This window comes from Lagopus muta, chromosome 20, assembly GCF_023343835.1.
Source record: "Lagopus muta isolate bLagMut1 chromosome 20, bLagMut1 primary, whole genome shotgun sequence".
NCBI classification, from domain to species: domain Eukaryota; kingdom Metazoa; phylum Chordata; class Aves; order Galliformes; family Phasianidae; genus Lagopus; species Lagopus muta.
In genome coordinates, this window is record NC_064452.1 from 595,030 (window position 1) to 617,861 (window position 22,832).

Below are 22,832 nucleotides of genomic sequence, written 5' to 3' on the forward strand. Positions count from 1 at the left end.
CTGCATACATATCCTTTGTTTCTCTAGTTGCCAGATGACAGAAGTTTCCGTTTCAGTTCAGCTCCCTTCACCTTTGCAAAATGCTTTCCTTGCAGACAAGACACAACCTTAGGCTCTCATAAATGCACAGCTCATTCTGTTTCTCCTTCCATTATGAAATGAGGACCACAGAGATCTAGACTTCATATCTGGGCTTGCTGCACTGGATAGGTTATTGTGACAGTCAATCCTCCAAAGTATCTTTAAAGCTTACTAAGTTTCAAGTCTGAATTCACTTATATAAAGATGAAAACCCCCATTCACCAAATCCTTTCAAGCTGCTTATTTAATGCAACTTAATCTTCCAAATCAACTATGATTTTTTTGTTCTTTAATTGCTTTCAGTGTCCCCCAGGAAAATCTCCATAACTTCTCCAGGGACTGAGGTTAAACCAAGAGGTCTGTAGTTTTCCAGGTCCTCCTCTTGGGCCCTCCTTGTAGATGAGTATAACACTGGGTAGCTTCCCGTCAGCAGGAACTTTTCCTGACTCCCATGACTTTTGGTAAACAGTTGAGGAGTCCAGATATAACATCTGCTAATTCCCTCTGTAGTTTGAAGTGAATCCCTTGATCAGTTGAATCCCTTGAATCAGGTCCCTTGATCTTACAGAACTGTTCCCTTACAATCTCTGTGACCACACATGGAAAGTCACTGCTCCCCAACTTCTGAAGTCACAGATACGCAACAGCTGTGTGTATTGGCCCCAAAATCAGTGTACTTACGGGCTGGACTAAGACATTGTTTTTTCCATATAGGAGATGTGTTCTGGAATTCTGGTGCAAAGATTCCACATACTCTCTTGCTGAAGCAGCAAAGCGATCTTCTGATGTGCTGCCACTTGAATGTCGTTTCCGGATCTAGCAAATACACACACACAGAAACAGTCAAGGCAGATCAGGCAGGATGGGAATGGCTCTACTGACAGCTCCATTCAGAGCAGTTTCTGGGCTGGAATTTCTGGAGCCAAGAAACCTTGCAGAAATTATGCAGGCTGTTCCTCATCCCTGGCCAAGACAGCTCACTTCTTGTGAACCATCTGGTCAAATAACACACGTTAAAGGCCATGTAATTTAGTCCTGGATCTCAAACTTTTCTTAACAGCGTATTTGGGCCCAAATGGACATTGGCCCATTACAGAAGAAAAAAAAGAAGGATTGTTTTAAATTCACATATCTTCCTTCTGGGATATTTTTACTGTCAATTTGTGCCTTGTAACTCTGAAACAGCTGCACAGAAAATACCTACTCCTAGTGCTGGACGCTTTGAAGGCGAATCTTGGCGGCCATGGACTCCATGAATCCGATGTCGCTGAACCAGTTCATCTGCTGAAGGGTCTGTCCAGTAGTGATCAGCTGTTTTTAGCTTGGTGTACTCCAGTGCACATGGTCCAACTAAGAAAAGAGCCCAGGACAGAAACATGAGTCTGCCTGCAAATCTACTGAATCTTACACTGCTGGCCTAGTACTGAAAGCGGGATTTTCTTCTAAAACAGATGAATTATTAATTATCACTTAATGATCCCACAGGATCAGCCATCCCACTATATAGATACTATGCATAATAACATATCAGGTCCTGTTATCAACGGCTGCATGAAAATATTCCTTTAGTACACAATACCCTGCCACAGAAGCATTTATAGTTCCAACCTGCTTGCAAGCATTCCGTAAAAAGCCATTTCCATTCTGTCCTCTGATCTAACCAACAATTAACAGTACTGGTTCTACTGGTCTTGAATGCAAGAAACACCATCTCCTCTATTGCTCTATTATAGTTAGTCAAACCACGTGCTAGAGATAAGAATCACCTTTTGTACTTTTTGAAACACCTTTTAGTTATAATATAAAATGGTTTAAGAAGCAATTTATTTTCTTTAGGATAAGAAGTAACTTTGCAAGAACTCACCTAGAAGAGAGGCAAGTATTGGGCCACAAACAGGATCTGCTAGTAAAGCTTCTTTTTCATAATATTTACTAGGAATAAAAGATTAGAGTCCAGTTAAAAACACTGGCTGTTACTATACCAATAGTATTACTTAATTGGCTTTAAAACTATCATGTTTCTGCTTATCAGAAAATAAGCCAAATAAAGCAAGATGGATAACAACAGAGAAGCCGGATATGCTGCTTTCTTTGTTAAACTGACAACAATTTCTTCAGTATTTGGTGCGAGCCCCCTTGGAGTCCAGTGGACACTGACTGTGTGCGGGCAGAAAGCAGAACTACTGAAGTCATCTATAAGGTCAACGTAATAAAAAATAAAAACTGAGGCAAAATGCTCATTTCAAGAGTGAATTTTAACAATTAAATTACCTATACAAAAGGGAAGCTTTTAGAGTTTAGAGTTCTAAGAGCTTTACCAAGACTGAAAATGGAATCTAGGCTGAGCATCCATAGTGCTGCACACATACTGAATCAGAACACATTTTCCAAGCTTGATTTTAGTCACAGTTCTAATGCAAAAAAAAAAAAAATTCCAACAACAGAATTTAGCTGTGATTATCAAACGCACATTCTCACACAATGGGCAGATAAGCAAACATCTACCTAAACCACCAGAAATGGGACCAAAGGGATCCAAAACCCATCCTTCCCTGAACTAGACAGGTAGAGAAAGAGCAGTTGCTACTTGCTGATGCATGCATCTCCTCTAAAAGTTGTAACACAGCTTGACTGGCTCACATACTGATCTCCAAAGAATTGTTGTACTAGGTTTGCAAGTATTTAGAAGGCTTTTACTACATGGCATATCCTAAACTAAAGTGCTAGGGGACATGGTTTAATGATGAAACTTGGTAGGTCATACTAATGGTTGGATTTGGTAATCCTGAAAGTCTTTTCAACCTACATTATTCTCTAACTATTCTTTAAGTGCATTGAATTATATTGCAAGGAAGTTATAAGGAAATTAATTTGGCCTATTTTAGACACTTGCTTTAGTATTAATTTCCTAAACGCAATCAATAACATTGACTAGATCTCCATGGAGCATAAAGGAAGTCTAGAACAATCAGTTCAATTAAAATACCCTCCAATTTTTTATATTTAATAACATTACTGCCATCCCTACTTCTGATCCATATTCTTCCATACATCAGCCACATAATCTCAAGTAAGTCACTTCCTCTCAGTATGAACATTCTGCCTCATCTATTTTTGACACTGAGCTCAAGAGGAAGGAGCTTGCCTTTTGCTAGATGTGTTTACCCAGCACATTGATTTGAGGCTTTAGACACTAATGCAATATAGAGACAAATAACAATTCTCTGCAAGCAATGCTGCCAGTTTCCCACAGAGACCAGGAGATTCACACATTCTTAAAATATATTGTTTATCTGTGAGGAATGTTCTTGAAACACTGTCAAGAACAATGGGCTACTACAAAGAGCAGTTCTTGCAGTGACCAAAAGTATTCCCACCACAGCAGCAAAGCTAACTTTAAAACACATAGCCCAAAAATCCAAACACCCAAATTTCTCAAAATGTCACTATCCTCTGCTGTCTCTCCCGCTAGATGGGGCTCAAACTCCAAATCATCTTCCTCAAGATCAGAAGAGCTGAAGGACTTTCACATGGAGTGTTGTGATGTACATTTGTCATAAAAATGCATAAGAACAAACGTTATGCTTTATTCGCTGCAATTGAGGCTCAAAAATCACATTTAAGGACGTGGCCCTAACTCACTAGCACGGATGGAGAAGCCAGTAGGGTGAATATCCACAGTACATGGAACAACTGTGATCAAATTCTCTTTGTCATACATGGTGAATCATGTGGAAGTAAAAAATAAAAAATAAAAACACCTTGAAAGTATTCAAGTATCAGCAGATGCACCAATACAGAGGATACAAAATACTTTCAACAAACATCCACACTTTTGATTCTTGTTTTACCTGCAGTTATCAACAATATACTGCACAATCTTGTCGAGCACTTTCTCAATCAGTGCTGTCCGAACCCATATATGTCTGATGGCCTGAGGAGTCAGTACAGGTGTTTTGTTTGTGGTTGATCCCTGCCTCTTGAGGGGTTCCTGCATGTTTGGCTGATTTTTCCTGAAAAAGGACATAAGATAAAAGTTGCCAAAGTTCACAGTCTCTTCTCACTGGAATCCTTCCAGTGACAAGTCTACACAGAGAGGTGCTGGAAAACACAGCACGTGTCTGACAAATGCAAATCTGTATACTAGCTACATCAGCACTCACCATCTCTGGTTTCAGGATTTCAGTCACGGATTTTTTGAAAATCACAGTTGTAATGAGTGGTTTAGGACACTTCAGTTTTTGGACTAACATCAGATACCAAGCAATCCCTAAAGACAGCCCCAAGCAGGCCTGTAATAGGTACATTGGGTGAGGAAGTCCATCAGCAAAAATATCTTTTGGTTTTGGTGCTTTAGAAAAATCCCAACATTCGAACTTCCACATGCTATATAGGCTGAAATGAGCAGGCAGCAAATCTATAGCAGACTGCAGCTGTCAAAAAAATGAAAACATAACAAAATGCCAAGTGCAACATAAAGTAAGTTGCATTTGATTAACAGAATTTAGCTTCTTATCAAATAAATCTTCATACTTACTTGGGAAAGCTACATAGAGGATGCTAAAATAAAAAAATAGATTCTTGCCTTCAGATTCTACCATCAAACTCAAGCTAGCCATGATCCCAAAGGTCACAGAGCTGTTTCAGCGCGAAATATTCCTACTGAGACCAGAAGCATGGAGTAGGGTTTGAGATTAACAGAGGCAGAGCAGTTCTACAGAGCTCCTGCCACACCACCACTGTCAGGCAGTCCTTGGACACAGGCCCATCTTTTTATTCTCTGTGAAGCACCACGTGCAGCTACAGCACCAACTGTGCTGGAGCCTTGGCAGGGAGATCCTCTCTCTTACTTCCTACAGAAAGACAGCAAGACAACTCAAAGATAAGCAACATCAAACTGAGAAACCAGAACTAAAGCAAATGAGCATCCAAAGCCAGCTGGTAGCTTGCTTACAGCCATTATTCCCTGGTTCTTCCTATAATATTAGCCAGTGCTTCAGAAAGGCCAGTGCAGAAATGGGGTGCTTAATGCTGTGCTTTAGTGAGTGACAGGATGGCAAGCTGATTAGACAAAGCAGACTCACTTCCCAAGTGCAGATGTAAACAACAGTGCAGGGACTGGCCAACAAGGTGGTCTCTGAGCCATTCCATTCTGTGGAGTTTACTTGCTGCCCAACAAATCCATTTGACTCCAACCAGAAGGGGGTCAGTTGCACACTTCCTCAGGCATGCTGTGAGGATGGTGTTTTGATGCAGGAGCAGGATGGGACTGTTCTTTGGAGATCCCAATGTGCTATGCTTTCTGTCGTTATTGCATAGCTTCAAGTGGTAGAAATACAATTTTGAAGAAAATTCCCAGCAGAATACATTTTTATTTAAGTTGGATATTCCGACATGGTGAACGTTCACTTCTTAACCTTTCAATTACAGGTGTCCAAAACACATTCGCATACTGATAATGCTCCCTTCACTTCTTTGGTGGTCCACCATACCCAGACTGTGAGCACTCTCTCAGTAACTTTTGTTGCTTTGCATGGATTAGACATTTTAATCCTCTGCACTGTAAGAAGCTGAACACTAAAGGCTCACTTCCTAACTTCTGTCCTTCTGCTGTCAGCTTGATGAAACTAAAACATCTGTCTTACTTGACACTCAAGATTCAAAGCTTCTGTAAATTTGGCCAAGAAAAAGCCCTCTGTGTTTACCAAGTGATCTCCGTATCCTCTTCATAAATACTGTGTGAATTTTGCTAGTAAACAGACATCATCCTCACCTGCTCTCCACCTGCTGCTGCAGCTCCTGCACTTTCTTGCATATGTCTCCTGCAACTCCATATGTCTTGCCAACTTTGGTGAACAGTGCAGCTACCTTGTCAGTTCGCAGGAAGCCAGCAGCCCTGCGTTTTAGCATGTGCAGGAGACATGCTTCCACAACACCTGCAAGAAAGGGAAGGAGATACGTTCATGGGCACTCCTGTCCTTCAGCCTTCTCTTGGTGAGTGCTATCTGCTAACACAAACCGGACAGGCGTAGAGACACGAGAACAGAGAGCTGCAGAAAGAAGGACAAACTAGATCTCAAAATCAGATAATGCAAGTATGTAAATAATCTGCAATCACAAGCACCTTGTAAGCTACTGACAGTGAAAGGATTCCAGACTCTACTGAGGATGAAACCAAATGCAAAAACTCCAATGAAATCCTCATGGCAGAACCAATTCAATTCATTTCAGCCTGCCAAGAAACCTAACCTGGTCTCATTTAAACTGCAGCAGGAAAAATAAAAGAAAATGACATATTAATTAAAAAACAAACAAACAAACAAAAAAAAAAAAAAAAAAAAAAAAAAACAACCAAAAAAACCCAAACACCAACAACGAAAAAAAACCCAACAAAACAACCAAAGAAACAAAAAAAAAAAAGCTTCCCATCTACAAGCTTTTGAAACTTCACTGCAGATGAGTTGTCCAGTCAACATCGTCCACAAGACACGAGGAACAGATCAATTCATTCACAGGGAGGAAAAACCCCAACTAAATGACATCTGCAAGGCGTGCACTCTCACTGAAACCCAGAGGCCTGCCAGCCCTTATAGAAGAGCCTGTGTTCCACACCTGAGCAATGCTCTCCTCGCTTCAATGCCAGCAGCCTGTTCTGTAATAAACTGCAGATAGAATGGCCAAGTGAAATTTGTGTTACGAGTAATGAACAGTCCATCTGCTCTGATACACATCACATCTCTTTCAAGATCTGGCAGCTAATTTTGACAGAAGGCAGCATTTTGTTGCACCTTCAGGTGCTGAGCATTTCCTGAAGACTTACGGTACTTAATGGTCTCCGATCCCATGCTAACCAAAAGCCTGTGTCTGAAAAAGACTGTCCTCTCTGCTGAGCCCCTGAAACCCACCCTGACTCGTAGGCAAGACTTAACAGCACATGGACACATCTCCTGCATTTAGCTAATCTAGAAGCTGTTGCAGCAGCTGAAGGATCACGGGATGCGTCTGTATGAACTTATTACAATGCTTCCTTAATTTCTAGCACTGCTCTCCTATTTCTTTGCTTTGCAAGACTGAATAACTACCTGCTGAATGAATTAAAAAAAATAAAAATAAGAGAAGCATTTTTGAGGTTTCATAACTTCACATTTTGTACATTAACATTCTGGAAAAAAGAAATCTCTAATTGGCTTCCCACTAACATATCTTTATTACAGAAATTAACCTAGTGTGTGTTCTGAAAATATAGCCATTTGCTTTTCAAGTGTGGAAAACAGCACTAGAAAAGAAATGGGAAACATGTTGTGGGATAACAACTATTCTGCTTTCAACTGGGAAGGCAGATATGTCTTTAAGCTAAGCAATATTGGATAAAATCTGACAAAAGGTAAACTTTCCATGAAAATCCCTAATTTCCCAGTGGAACAGCCAGTAGAATTAAATATTGATGGCTCAGATTGCTCATGTGGCTTTAGATTGTTCATCTAATGTTTTTTTTTAATAAATCAGGATCCAAGTAACTTGATTTAGCAAAATCAAATCTTCTAACTATGCACCCTGAATTGATTCTCGGTAAAACAGAAATCAACATACTCTCTACTCCTCCATCTTAGCCCTTGCTAAATTTAATTAAACTGAAAATTCTTCAGAACAAATTTCACATATTCCCTCGCTGCATCACCTACATGGGAAAGACTCAACAGAATCTTCAGTTTCATCTGCAAGTACAAGAGATGGGTACTACCTCAGCACTGTCTAATGTGAGACATGTCACATAAATGCTGCTGCTAGGCATGTCAAAACCAGAGGACTGTGATGCACTGTGCTGTGATCAGCTTCAACAGCTGAACAACAGGCACAACTCAAACACAGGAAAACCCCACACACATGCAGCCATCCTCCAGCGAGCAGGGAACCCAGGAGATCTGCAAGCTCATGGCAAGCAGGGCAGCTTGTGTAAATGAAATAGCATGTCTCATGTACTTACTGACAATGAAGGACTTGTTGGGTTTTTTTCTCTTGTTTTGTTGCTGGACTCTCTCAGTAAATAAAAGCATTCAAACATTCACAGTACTCAACTGATACCTTCAGTATCAATGCTTCTGCTATTCAAATCCACACCTCCTTTATCCCCAGGACAAATAGACAAAGTTTCTATTGAACTAGAAAGTACACAAAGGAAATACTGACCTATCTATGCTGCTTCCAAATCACTGCAGTCCAAATAAAACCTCACTGAGTGGTACAAGGTATTTGTACACTTTAATACTATCTATCTGAAGAAATGGGGATTCACCTTCTCCTGTGATCCCTCCATTGGTTATTACCCTCCAGTTTCACTTCAAACTGCACCAACAGTTGGAAGAACAGAATATCCTACATTTTCTAAAAGTGGTTTTTACTTTCGCTATTTCTCTAAGGTCTCACTGCATCAAGCACTGTATAAACGCATACTGGGACACAAATCACATCCCAAAGTAGGGAACACCAGTAATTTCTCCATAATTAGGGCACTACCACAGCTGGCCCCAAACTACTGTGCAATAACTGTCCTGGCACCACTTACTGCTGCTTGCAGGAGGGCTGAGGCTGATCCCAAAGGAGCACTAGTCCAAGAGAAGCAACAACCAAATACTCAGAGAAGACCACTGCCTCAGAACTACCTTGCTTTTTCACCCATATCACGTGCAAAAGGCAAAGAGAGCACCATTCCATGAAAGAAGGGCCAGGAGACACAGGCACATCCCTGCCTGACCTCTCAGTAGTCAGCTCAAATTGGCAAACATCTGCTGCAATCAAAGGACATCTGTAGGTGGCAGAGGCAATGCCTGTTTGCCTGCAGTCTTACAAGTGGGAGCCCAGAGTTGATGACATCTCTGCAAGCACGGCTGTTTCTACTTAGAGGAAGAGGGAGCATCTGTGCATCTGAAAGAGAAGCAGGAGCGGGGGCGAGCACCATTTGGTTGCACACAGGGTTGTGCAAGGCCAGGCAGAGTGGGATGGGAACAACAGTGATGATACCAGGGGATGCTCTTCACAGCACAGCCCAAGATCCTGTCTCACAATCATCACAAAGAATCCTAACTCAGCTGCTGTTTTGCTCAGCCTTTCAATTAGAAATAAAGAAAATGAAAAAAAGGCAGCTTTCCAGATGCTTAAAGCAATGCAGTAATAACTGATACCAGATCTTAAATGAAGCAACCTGCCTTTAAAAATAACTGCAAACAAGTGCACTGCTGTTGCTTAGGAAACAGGCTCTCTTCCCACCTTCACTGTATTTTTTTGTTGTTGTTATTTCTTTAGAACAATAAAATATTGATGAAGCAAATTTAGTGAAAAGCATAGCAGGCACAGCTTTAATTACTAATAAATGTTGCAGCTGCCATGGAGGGCAATTTCCACAGTGACTGCCCCTGAAGCTCCAGTATTTAATTATTCCACTGTGACATTTCTCATCACAAGGACTTGGCATAGCATCAGAACCCAACCGACTGCAATACACGCAGAGCAGTTATCTGCAAGGGCAGACATGCTGGAGTTAGCTCCTGGATTGCCTCACGCTATGTGTACCACCGGATGAGATTAATGCACCACATCCAGTTTTATGTGCAAAGCACCCTGAGGTCCAGGTTTAGGTTTCAGTCCCAGCCACAACGTGTCTCACCTGCACATCATCTCCTTCGCCTCCACCACCAGACTGAGGCCAGCAGTACTTGCTTTCTTCAGCTTTTCACTTAGGGCTCCTTTATACAAGAGCATTACTCCACAACTGCCAATTGACTTGAAATTCACACCTGACTTAATCTGAATAAGTTTCAGACACACAGTGGCTTATATCCAGCTAAACTGAGAAGCATTCAAGGAAGGGAGTACATCTTTCAACAGATGCGTTCCTATTCCAACACATGGGACAGGACAGATGTCACCTCCTCGGAGCAGCCCTCTGACACAGCAAGCTGCACAAGAGCTTCACAGCACATTAGGTAAAGAGGTCAGCAGCCTGGAAGATGCATGCAGGCCTTTTTGCTTACTGCATGCCCAGAGGCAGGCACTCATCTCATGGCACCTCCTCAGCATCACCCACAGCCACACTCTCCTGCACACACACATAACCAAGCTCAGACAGAAAGGAATCTTCAGCAGAAACTGATGAACATGCAAAAAATCATTTCAAGCTTCAGAATCTTTTTTAAAGACAACAGTGACACTCAGATGTCTCTGCAGAGGGAAATACGAACTATTTGAGGAGCCACTTCTGCCTGAAAGCAAACTGCAGTCTGGAAACTAAAAAGAGATTACCTCATCCTAGAAGTAAGGTGCATATTTTTATCTGCAGGAATGCTGAACAAACATCCACAGAAAAGGGTGATTCTCCATATCTTTCAGTTTTGAAATCCAGGTCAGATATCTTTTTTGGAAGAGAAGGCCTTGGTCTACACCAGTTACTGATGAACATGATGAACTCTTCAGCCAACATTATTTGCACAAAGTAATTGCAGCCTTGCCAACAGATCCACAGATGTGCCCAGATTCTGCAGCAGACATCACACAACTACCTCAATTACATCCCTTAAGCTCCACTTAGTGCAGCCTGTACACACGTACATTTGCCTTTATTTATGTTCACATGCACACAGGTAAAAACTATGCTATGCTCAGAAAGCCTGTGCTCCCTACTGGCACCACAGCTACAATACATGCACGAAAAAGAGAAACACAGATCCCCATTATGGGCGCACTGGAGGAGCAGCACTGCTTGGAAGAAAATCTACACAGCTCAGATAAGTCTCTTACATCATTCAGCTGACAGCAGCCATCTAGAAGTTCATCAACTCCAGCCAATTATAAGGAACATCCCCTGCAGTATCCACCACTGAATTTAATTAAGTGCAGATATATTACTGATTTACAGAAAAAATCATCCGTCTCCAACAAGTTTTAAAGAATGTCACCTTTTTATGATTTCAACAAGGATGCCTTGCAGTGTCAGATGAACAGCTTCCTTTTTTCCCCCCTTTATTAAGATCTTGACAAGAATTAACAGACTATGAAATAAAAGAGCTCCAGTGATGAGTTTGGAAGTGTGGCAAGCAGAGAAAAGAAGGCCTGTGGAAGGATTATTTACAGGATTTATTTAGGTGAGACTTTCCTTAGTTAAATACCTTGTTTTCATGGAAACTGTGCACAGGCAATAGGAATTACGAGGCTTAAAGAAAATAAGAACAAGTAAGAGGAGGAGGATGACAAAGAAGCAGTAAGATGCTCTTGCTGCACCCACGTAACCACAGATCTGCCCAGTTTGAAACGAAACTTATCACCAAGTTACAGCATGCCATGTCATTGAGAAGCACTCTGTACCTGCACTCTTCCCAAGAAGTAAATGACTGTAGAGGATGTATCCCAATACGCTCCTCTGTCTAAAGGGTGCTGCTTTGGGCATTTTATACAAGAGAGAAAAACAGAATATCAAGAGTGTGCTTAGGTCTCAACCCCCATTTAACATCCTGTCTTCAAACACCAAGGATCACAGACTGTCCAGACTTCACAGGACAAATCCACTCAGGCTCGTGGGGCAGCAGACAAAGATAACAAAGAAAGAGCCATGCTACAGCCAAACTCCAACTCCCTCCTCCCTCACCTGATCTTCAATACATCACTCATCAAAACCCAAGTCTGCAGCAATCACTGCAACTGAGATTGAAAGATTCCCTTAGACACCAGAAAAAAAAAAAAAAAAAAAAAAGCACCAAAAGCAAGTGGGCCATTTGAAAGTAACATTTTCCTCAGCCATCTGCTGCTGTGATTTAAACATCATAGTATGGGTTATGAATGATGTAAGAATACCTGCAATTGTTTCCTTTGAGGGTTGCAATAATTTTGAAGGTTAAGCACATAAACCTCTGGAATTAAAGAGCTCACAGGTTACCTAGTAACCTGCCCTGGCTGCTGGTGATGTTTCTTCAATACTGGTAATTATTTCATTTCCTCCCTGGAAGCACAGCAAAAGCAGCAGCTAGCTGGAACTCAGCACCTAAGGCGGTGCATTTTAACAGTTAAGTTGACCTAGACACTCACTACCTGCATTTTGCTCTACCACACAAACAGAACATAGACATCACTTTCACAGTAAGTCCCTGCAGAAGGTGGCGTGGGAATAAAAAGGTATTTAAATGGACAGTCCTCAGTTCTAAAGACAGGCCTGGCTGGGACACATCAGGGATGGAAGTCGGTGGCCACATCTCTTTAAAATCTTTACCACTAAGCTTCAAGGACCCTTCAGAAAATGGAAGTGTTTCCATTAAACACTGTTACGGTGAATCAAAATAACTGAGGTTCCTCTAAATAACTGGATGCACTCTGATTTGATAGCCCAGAGCTAATATAACACATTTAGCAGAGTGCTCTAAAAAGCATGAGAAATTGTATTTCACTTCTAAAAGCACGTGCAGTTCAAAATCTGATTTCACAGCAAAGCTAATATTCACTCTTCTATTTCTCCTCCTTCTAACACTCTGCTCATTACTTAAAAGTGGTCAACTTCGGGGCACAATCAAAAAGCTTTTAAATTTGTGTGAAAAAATATTTGCCTCCCCTCAATTATGATAGTCTCTCTTAGGGCTAATGTGTTTCTGAAATGATGTGGAATCTCTGTAAACTACTTTCAAGGTATTACTCATCACTTAAAATGTTCCATTTGTTTCCAAATAGGGATAGGAACACAGACTCAATTTTTATTACTATTATTATTATTATTATTATTACAACAGACCTGCATTTACATAAATGATTAACTGCGTTTTAAAAGTGTTCATGCCAAAATAATTAAAACAATAAAACATCTGTTTGGACAATGGTTATTTACACCTGTTTCTATGTAAAATACACTTCTGCAAACTAAGAAAAAAAAGGAGTGACAATAGATTCTTACTTTTCTGTGCTATTCAGAAGCTTCTAGGTACTTTCCTACAAAAGCAGGTGTAAGCAAGAGCATCTGCTCCCAATAGGGCTGATTTCCAGAACAACTACAAATGTGTGACTCCAGCTGAACTGCCTGGGAACAGCTTGCTGTGCATCTTAAAAACAAACAAGAGTTTCACACGTTGCCACCTTTCAAGATTTTACTGCATGTCTCTGGATATTTGATACTCTTCCGATAGCTTTACCATCTTGAAGTGTCACTGGATAAAAATCTCAGGATATGAAATCTATTTCTATTCCTCAGTTGATTTTATTTTCCTGTCATGAACTGTAATCTAGTCTTGTAATTTAGAGCCATGAAGGAAAATATTTCTGACTCGTGATTTTTCATTGCTTGGGGCTGGCAGTAATGGCTTTTGGTGACTCTGACAACTGCTCAGATTTCAAGTCTTGAATGAGAAAAAACAGAACACAAGCTCCAACATCACAATAGTCATTAGTTCCTAATTACATATTCTCTTTCAAACACAATTAGCTTTGTGCAAAATGGGATAACAAGTCATCATAAAACTAATGAAGAAAACAATCCCGCAACTAACCTCATTTTTGCTGTTATCCCTTTCATACGACAGCAGCCTAGATTCCTAACTAGCACCACCAGGCACTCCTGCACTCCGACATTACTTGTCCCTGAAGCTCCCGAGATATGTGGCCTCGAGTCACCAGCCACACTCATGCTCAAATGCTTCCTGGTCTTCCACTGACAGTTTTGACAAGTAGAAAATTCACTGCTAACTTCACTGAGGAAAATATTGTCTGGGAAAAGTTTGTTTCCAGCTGGAATATTTATCAATTTACCTTTAAAAGCAAGGCACATCTGCTACATTTAATTACTATTATTACAGAAGCAACATAATTTCTGGCTATATACCCCATTCAAAAGGCACCAAACATGCACCATGTTCATGGAGCGCTTTCAGTTCCTTTTCCAGTAGAAGGCTCCCCACACACATCATTTTCTTTTCCTCCTTCAGCGAATAACACATATGAATGTAGCACAGTGTTTGAGCAACCAGGGAAGTTATTACAGCGCTGCAAATGCAGTACGCAAGCAAAACATGAAGTGTATTAAACAAACACAATGATAATGGAGCAGAGAACAGGGAAATAAATCTCCCCTTACTGACTAGCCGAGTAGGTGATGTAGCTGCAATGCTGCTGGCTGTCACCCCCACCTCACTGCACAGGCAGACCTGGCATTTCCCTAGAGCAGCCACACCACATCTGGACTGGACACAGCATAAGAGACCTCATGGAAGAAACCAGTCCTGAGAGATCCAGACATGAGCTACACACCCTTGACAACTGCAAGAACAACATTCAGGTGAGCCTGTTTTTGGATTTGGTCACAATCAAGGCATTATGCTTGCTGTGTTAAGTTGATTTAAACAGACTTTAATTTCTTTGCTTACAGCATCGCATTACTGTCAGACCCAGAGATGGGCAACCACACACAACGAGACTTGAAGCTTCATGCAGCTGATGGACAAGCATAGGAAATGCAACGTGCTGAACCAGAAAGCCCTGCTTGTTGATTGCTGGTAAAAACACATCAGATAACTACAGAGATATTCACAAGAAAAACTTCCTTTTTCTTCCCCTTTTCCTCAGAAGCATAAAAGCTGGGAAGGACAGGTATTTCTGGTGATAACACCACCACCCCCAGAACCTGCAGGGGAGCTCGGTGGTAGGCAGGATGCAGGAGGACAGCACTCAAGGAACACACAAGGCATGGTCCGTTTGTAACATGATGTCAGCCACTGTTACTAAGGCAACAGCACAAGGTAACCTGGGCTGAAAACATCCACATCCTAACAGAAATGCCTGTCCACTAAAGATGTAAAAATTTAAACACAGCCTGCATCATTTCATTATACTTTTCATTATACTCCTGATTAACACCGCATGGGTGAAATCCACCCTAGAGCAACCCACTGTCCTTGTTAACAACTAGAGTAAACTGGGGAAATGGGGAGATGGAAAGTGCAAGTACTGCTTTGTTCTCTCACACAGGGCAGTCGCTGACAGCTTCAGCAAAATATGAATGCACAGCAACAGGCAAGAACTTCCACAGCAACTTTCTCCAAAGGGAGCAGGCTCCTTCCTGCAAAGAACCCATTCACATTCTCCTGGTTCCAAAGTTTGGTTAAGTCTCATGCATAGGCTTATGCACAATTTCTAACCAAGTATTTCAGCCCCAGATCACTAAGAAGAAACAGGCTTGACAACAGTTGGACATAACAGCACTTCATTATTCCATCCATAAGCAGGCTCCACTTCGTTCTAGCACCTGCAAAGCCCATTTCAATATGCACTTATCCACAGAACCACTACCTAAAATCCTGATGCTGTGTTCATTTTCCCCTTCTGATAGGTATCGGGAATTCTGCTTGAGCAAGGCTCTCAAAACCTGTCTGCATAAATCTCCACATACGCTGTAAATCACATATGGCTGTTGGTTACTCAGCAGCTCAGTTGGTCTCCCCTTGCCAAAATACAAGTGGTTGCTGTAACAGAGGAATATCTCAAGTAGCTGAGCAATAAACTACCCACTTAGCTCACTCTGCCAGTGACACAGGCTGAGCCCCAGCCTCCGAATGTATTAAAGAAGATCTGGAAATTAAAATCTGTGCAAGGTCATCTGTTCCCCAGCTGACCTTGTCAGACTAAGGCATATCTGCTACAGAAGGACTAAAACCCCCATGTATTGTAACAAACACACATTTAAGATCATGGGAAAAGCAGCAGATACTACTTAAGACCGAGCAGCACCTTAGCCATTTAGCATCTAAGAGAGCTAGGAAATTTTTAGTTTTTAGTGCAAGCAGGCATCAAAAATCAACTATCATGTATTTAACAGACTCTTGCTAAGCTCAGCCTTGCAGAGAGTAAAATGATTCACAAGAACTCTATATTTATAAGGAAGACTCACTGAAAATGACTCATATACTGAGCCAATCTAAATTTAAACAGAAGGAAAAAACTTGAAAGCACACGAAACAGAAATGGGAGAGGACAGAGAACTGCACGCACAAGAGAACCCCAGCCAGGAGCAGTTAATCTGCTGCCAAATTGGCTGGAAACAGCTTCTTCATTCAATTAGTTGATGTGATAGTGGAAGTTTCAGCTTCACCTAGATCTGTTTTAGAGATAATTAAGTCCTGCATTCGAAGGAGCGACCTCTATGCAGCTTAGAATATCTCCTTAGGATAGGTAAGATTGTTGAGTAGTAATAAGACACAGATAGTTATCAGTTCTTCAGACCCTGCCGAATTCTTAGCACAAACCCAAACAAAGTCACAGCAGGAGGAAGAGATACTTATTAAGATGATTTTACAGTATTCCTAATGAACAGATCCAAGCAGAAACAGCTGCTGCCCCACCGGCCCTAACATCAACAACGCAGCCCAAAGGCAGAGGACTCACACTCGGAACAATCCAGATTCAGCAGGCAGTCTGCAGCAAGGACACAATGAAAGTTTCTTCACTCGCTCCAATCTCAGACCATTTTCCTGATTTACTCTTTCCTCTGTGTAAGAACACAGCAGAGCAAAGGGGAATACTAAACATAATGACAACATAAATGCAGAACTCAGTGCAGGCTACTATTCTCAGAATTTTGTGAACACGTGCTAATACTTGTTTCTCTAAAGAGCCTTACACTTATCACACCTATCTTCAAAAGCAAATTCAATGCTTCTTAACCTCTCTGCTTAGATGATGGCTATTCTCCAGTCATTCTCAAGCACTGCTCTGAATGAAATCTTCAATTTGAAGCATGACAAGAAAGCAGCCAGGAGTTCACAGACCAACACGCCTTTACAATTGTATGCAGCTTTAATTCTCACTAATACCTTGCTGTGATATTTTCCACACACCGAGGTCTGACAAATAGTGCTAAATTCTTACTGGCCCCAGCAAATGATGGCTGGATCACAGAATCAATATTCAAGAGCTCCTTTTCAAGCACGTGAATGAAGAGGCTGTGCCTCCATAGGAGCATTTGGTACAAACTCTCACGGGCTGCCCCCTACTGAGGCTCCTGCAAACGGACCGTTCTTCATCCACCAGTGCTCACAGGGTCTGCTTCACTCTGCATCATGACACACATTCGCATCAGCCTACAAAGGCCAGGCAAACAACAGTCAAACTCCATAATTTATTCAGACTTTGATCTTGAGAGTTCTGAAACATCAGCTGGCTTTGATGCACTCTGTGGTATTACCTCCAAAGGAGCTTTATTTTCTTGTTAACTCTTGGTAACACAAGTTCCAAAATACAGATTTTTAAATGACTTTTTGGGCTGAATTTTGTCAGCTTCATTCGGAGTGAGACATTTTATTCTACAAATACATTGATAGAGTTTACAGAACAAACTGCTTTAACCTGGAAGATAGCTGCCAGAATTTAACCTATGACTGGAGACTTCAACTTTTGCCAGTTATTCTCTGGGTTGCAGCTTAACAGTCACTTATCTCTTAATATATACTTTTGAACTATTAATGCTTCCTAGAAAATCACCTTGTTTTGGCTTGGTATTTGTTTTGGATAATGCTATTTAAATAACTTGCTTTATTATTCATAATGTACCAATGGATGTAGCAAATACAAACAAATGGTAGCATAAGCCAGCATTCCATGTTTTTCTGATACTGAAATCCCAGTATTTTCCTCCCACAGCAGAATAAACAAATCCCTACAAAGTAAGAGTATGCAGCATTAATTTTTTTGTGAGCCATTTACCACATAAGGCGATTATATGACTGCTGTCTTCATGTACGAATTTCCTGGTGACTGCTTCTTCCATGATCTGCTTCACCTACAAGAAAGAAGTAAAAAGAAGTGATTTTAAAATCCCAACACAAACAAGGACAGCACTTGGGAGTTTCAGCTCTTTTCAACCTTTGCTTGGCATTTCCCCATCGCTAGAAGATGAATCACTCATGAAAGTTACTCTCTGCTTAGAGGAAATGGTAAAAGGATGCAAGAAGGGAAAGGAAGAACAAAATGAAACACCTTTTTATAGGATGGGGTAAACCACAGGGAGAACACAGATGAGTCTATCTGCAGCAGGCCTCTCTAAAAGGCTGAATTATTTCAGAGCACTCAGAGAGCCCTCTGGAGAACTTCTTCAGCAGAAGTCAGCTAGTCAGCTAGCAAGCTTTTTACATGGTGCATCCCTGGCCTTTCTGCATACATTACTTCTGCTCACTAAATCAAGATCATGTATTCCTGCATGTTTTTTTTTCCCCCACACGGAGTATTCTGCTCTTTTTTGAACACAAGGAACCCCTGAGCTGCAAAGACATGCATCCTAAGCAAGCCCTGGAGTCCATCAAATAGTGAATTATCTAGCAGGTAACCACCTGTCCCCATGGGCAACTCCATCAACAGACTCAGCATACTGCCTTTGTATCAGCTCAGTTTGACTGAGTGCTAGTGCAAGTGGCACAGCAATGGGCACCACCAGCCTGCCGCAGGGGCTGCATTTCCATGTCTAGGAGACCTCACCTCCTGCTTCTCAGCAGGTCTGCACTGAGCACTCATTAAGCAGCACCTGGTACCTGAGATAACCAGTTTAAAGCTAGCTGGGTTACCGCTCCTTTGTAGTGCTGATAGGTCCAAAGGTTGCAATTCTTCCTTAGTGCCTGAGCCCAGAGGAGCTGCAGATGCATTGCTTGGGCAGCATCTGGGCTGTGTATTTGAGGTGGCAGCTGCCTACAAAGGTGCTCTCTTCAGTTTGGAGTAATTATTCCTCCAGTGAGACCATTTGTGGAGCCTTCACATGCACCTTCTTCCAACTGACAGCCTGAGGCCCATACCCACTTCCACACCCCCTGACCCTACGAGCAGCTGCACAAAGCCCCAGCCCCGTTGCTCGCTGTATGGACGTTTCAACACGTGACATCCTCTTTAGAGCCCAAACATATTTAAGCTACTAAGTGAATGGCTCAATTTGCTGCAGGGGAAAAGTACCCAAGAGCCACTAGCATTAAGGTGGCTAGAAGAGGGAGCACCAGAGCGCAGCTCCAGGATAAGTTATGCACATGTGACTGAAGTCTTGAAGACTTGAATTTAGGCACCATTAATTCCTTAAGACTGCAGCTAAGATTTCAGTCCCAGCTCCCCAAAGAACAGTAACTGGAATCCTGACTCTGACTACAGGGAGGAAGATGAGTAATTTAATAGGAGTTAGAGCTTAGGAGCTTGAAGGCGGTTCCTGCTGTCACACACTTCCCAGGCATTCCCTGCACATTAGTGTTTATTAGCTCGGTAGCTGATGTAGACTCCACTGTGTGGACTCAGGAAGAAAGAAAAACAAAAAACTGCAGCCACAATTAGAAAGAACAAGGTTATGAATGCAATAAATCAACACTACATTTGTGCAGCAGCGCCATGTGGTCAGCCCATTGTTGGGTCTTAAATCTAGGACCCCCAACGAAGCAGTACAGACCTACTGAACAATTAATGTCTGTTCCCAGCTGCCACCAAATACAGAACAAAGCTTTGCAAATTTTCAGGAGAATTACTGCATGTTATTAAAACACATTTTCAGGGCACTGTCAGAAGATTCAAAAGTTGGAATGAGCTGTTCTTCAGTTGCACGTCATTGCTCAATGCCACACAATTCAGGGATGCCCTAGGCAAGGAGTTCAGTCAAACTCTGATCAAGTGGAACACAAGCTCTTTGCCTTCCCCTTAAATTCTGCATCATTCTCTTTGTAGGGAATTACGCTGTTGTGGCTCTAAAGTCTCTTCTGGGAAGGCACTTGTCAGTGAAGCTTTCTGAGCCCATAACGGCATCCACCTTATCAAGTGCAACTTATTCTCATTAAAATAAACACAAGCATCCCCTCCTCCCTTCACTCATCCACCTGCACAGGTGAGAAATCTGTTAGAACTTCTGGTCTGTTGTGTGCTGGATTTGCTGCAAGAGAGGAGGCAGCAGCATGAACAGAACAGCACCTGGAGAGAAAACCTCTCAGGTGGCTCCAAGGGAAAGAGGTTTGCCCCAGATGCCACAGGCTCCTTCCATCCCATGCCTCCTCTGTAAGGTCAGCACGCTGCCTACCCAAACAGTCAGCCTTATACTCTTGCCAGGTTGTGCAATCACAAAGAAGCAGATGCACTTACTGCTTTTATTTCAATCCCTCCATTCATGAACCATAAGTGGCAACAAAGCCAGAGAACTGCAGAAAGCTTTATTTTAGCAGACCGCAGTGACAGTCTCCAAAGACATTCTGTTCACGTGCACCGTTTACCAAGTTTACCAACCTTAAGAACGGAAAAGACATCCAAGCAAAAATCCTTGCATCTGAGGAGCAAAGAATATCCTGATGGTAGCTCTGCCCACACACTAAGGCAGACAAGCTCCTTCAACAGATGTTGCACATTATAACAGGCTACTCTGACTTTTGGCCAGTGCTTTCAGAGGCAAACACCAAACTTAGGTCACAACATACAACTTATTAAGCTGAGAAATGTTTGGTTTTATTTCAGTTTTTGTCATATCATTATAATTTTGTTGATTTTCACTTTTTTGCACCGCGCATCATGATGGGATGCTGGAGATGCACCACAGGTATAACAGAGTGTCAGAGGCAAAGAACAGTGCTCACAAAGCACTGCAATAACCAGGAACACAGTTCACACCCATTGCACTTTTTCCTCAAGGAAGAAAACCTCATCTCCCACATCCTTACATCCTTGCCTTCTTCAGCTTCTGCAACTACCACTCATTTATTGATTGCTTCTGCTGCACTGATGTTTGTTACTCTGTAAGAACTGGATGGTGTAAATGAAAGCAGTTAAACAATCTCTGTTCAGAATTCATTGCATTTTAGTTGTAAGACGAGCAACTGCATTTCTGAAGTGCTCTGAACTTTTTTTTTTATGGTGGAACTGCTAAGGTTATTGTTATTCTGTTTGTTTCACAGCTAGAAAGAGTATTTACATCCATAAAAGGCAAAAAGCTCACATTTGAAAAGGTAGAAGGAAATGGCTAGAGAAATCTTGTTTTATGAGCCTGCTCATCACAACAGATTATCCTGCAGAGAGAGATGTTTGAAATGTGAACTTATAAGCAGCCTCAGCACAAATCCCAGTAGATTTTCAAAACACATTACATGTCCTCCTTTCTATCAGAGTCAACAAAATACATTCTTTACCAGTGGGGAATGAAAAGTCCATTTGAGAAAAGCAAAAAGCATCAAGTTTTCCCAAAGGAACAATATAACAGTTTTTGCTGTGGGGAAAGAGAATAAAAAACACACACAAAAAGACACTTTGCACCAAGTGACTTCAGAGGCTCCCCATTTGTATTTTGCAAACTCACCGAATCTTAATAGGATCAGGGTAAACACTATATAGAAAAAAAAATAACATTTTACTTGAACTCCATTAGATACTGAGCTAACATGAAAATAATGCAACAGGATGAGCAGCCCGGCTTCAGAGGACTAAAAATTGGAATGGCAGCTTTGAGAATGTACACGGGGCAGTTCAACTTTCAAATAAAACAGAAGTAAGGCAGGCAAAAAACAGCTGTGGGAAAAACCAGACAAAAAAAAAAGGAGGTTGAAAACCTCTCCATAACTCTGCCGGCTGGGGTGGCAGAGCTTTGTGTTCAATTCCTGCCTGCGTTAACAGACCGCGTGAAAAGAGTCTCCCTCTCGGCACCTCCCGATACCATTTCACACACAGCTCTGCTCGAGCCGGCCGAGATCACGAAAATCCCTTTCACACATCAGGACAATGCTGCGGTGAGAAAACACATCTCAGGCTACATAAGCATCAACCCGTGAGAGAAGCGCACTCAATCCCACGCCAAAGCCCGTTCTGCTGCGTCCCAGAGGCCCCAGCTTAAGGCGCAGTTCCGTCACGAAGCAGCACACCTGTGGCTGCACCGCCCCGCCACGGCCCATCTCCCCAGCTGTCAGCAGGTGGGAGAAGCCGTTAGAAAAACTTTGTCCTGCTGTGAGGGACAAGCATTACATTCTCGCCTCATTCTTATGTAAGAACAGCCGCACGCAGCTGTGACGGCCGGAACGCCACACGGATGCCCGGCGCAGCCCGGCTGTTACCACCGCAGCTACCAGCGCTGCTCGGGGGCGGCGGACCGAGGGACGGAGCTCAGCTCGGCCGGACCGCCCGGAGCGGCGGGGGCAACGCAAAGCTCCTCAGCGCCCCGTGGGCACGCGGCCGCCATCCCACGGCAGCGCCGTGCCTCCGCTTCTCTCCGGAGCGCCGATGCATCGCCGCGGGGCGCGTCTGCTCCGCCCGTGAACAGCACCGGGAGCGTCAAACAGCGGAACAAATCCCGCACTTCAGCCGATCCCTCCCGAAGGGAAGTCAGATTTCAACCCAATCCGCCCAAAGCTTCGTTCTATTTACTCTGGGCGGACTATCGGCCCCGCTGCCGAACAGATTAAACGCGCGGAGCGCTCCGGCTGCCGTTACCGGACCGAAGCCGCCCCACGAGGAACCGTCGCGACGCGGCCCCGCGCGGCAGCGGCTCCTGCGTGGAGGCTCAGCCCGCCCTCACCTCCTTCTTCACGTTCCACAGCAGCTTCTCCTTCGCGGCGTCCGCCGAGCAGCTCATGGCGGAGCGGGGAGCGGGGCCGCCCGCCGCGCCGAGCCCCGCGCTCAGAGCCGTCCTCCGGCTCCGCTGTGGGAGCGCCCGCGGGGCGAAGGCGCGGCACCGCCCGGCCCGACGCGGAGGGGCCGCCGCGCACGGCGCGGCTCCGCGGCCATCTTCCGCGGCTCCCGCTGACGTC

General features: G+C 43.0%; 1 protein-coding gene across 7 annotated transcripts in view; it reads right to left on the reverse strand.

The window, feature by feature from the left end:
• SGSM2 (small G protein signaling modulator 2) overlaps positions 1–22,758 on the reverse strand; it is a 43,649-nt gene extending 20,891 nt beyond the window's left edge. For all 7 annotated transcript variants that reach the window (XM_048966793.1, XM_048966790.1, XM_048966788.1 and 4 more), the window contains exons 1-7: positions 22,601–22,758; positions 17,800–17,875; positions 5,855–6,017; positions 3,933–4,094; positions 1,946–2,013; positions 1,286–1,431; positions 763–897 (exon numbers count right to left, since the gene is read on the reverse strand). In XM_048966793.1, coding sequence (XP_048822750.1) covers positions 763–897; positions 1,286–1,431; positions 1,946–2,013; positions 3,933–4,094; positions 5,855–6,017; positions 17,800–17,875; positions 22,601–22,657 — 807 coding nt within the window. In that variant the 5' untranslated portion in view covers positions 22,658–22,758. The remainder of the gene's footprint in view (positions 1–762; positions 898–1,285; positions 1,432–1,945; positions 2,014–3,932; positions 4,095–5,854; positions 6,018–17,799; positions 17,876–22,600) is intronic.
• Between the last annotated feature and the right edge of the window lie 74 nt (positions 22,759–22,832).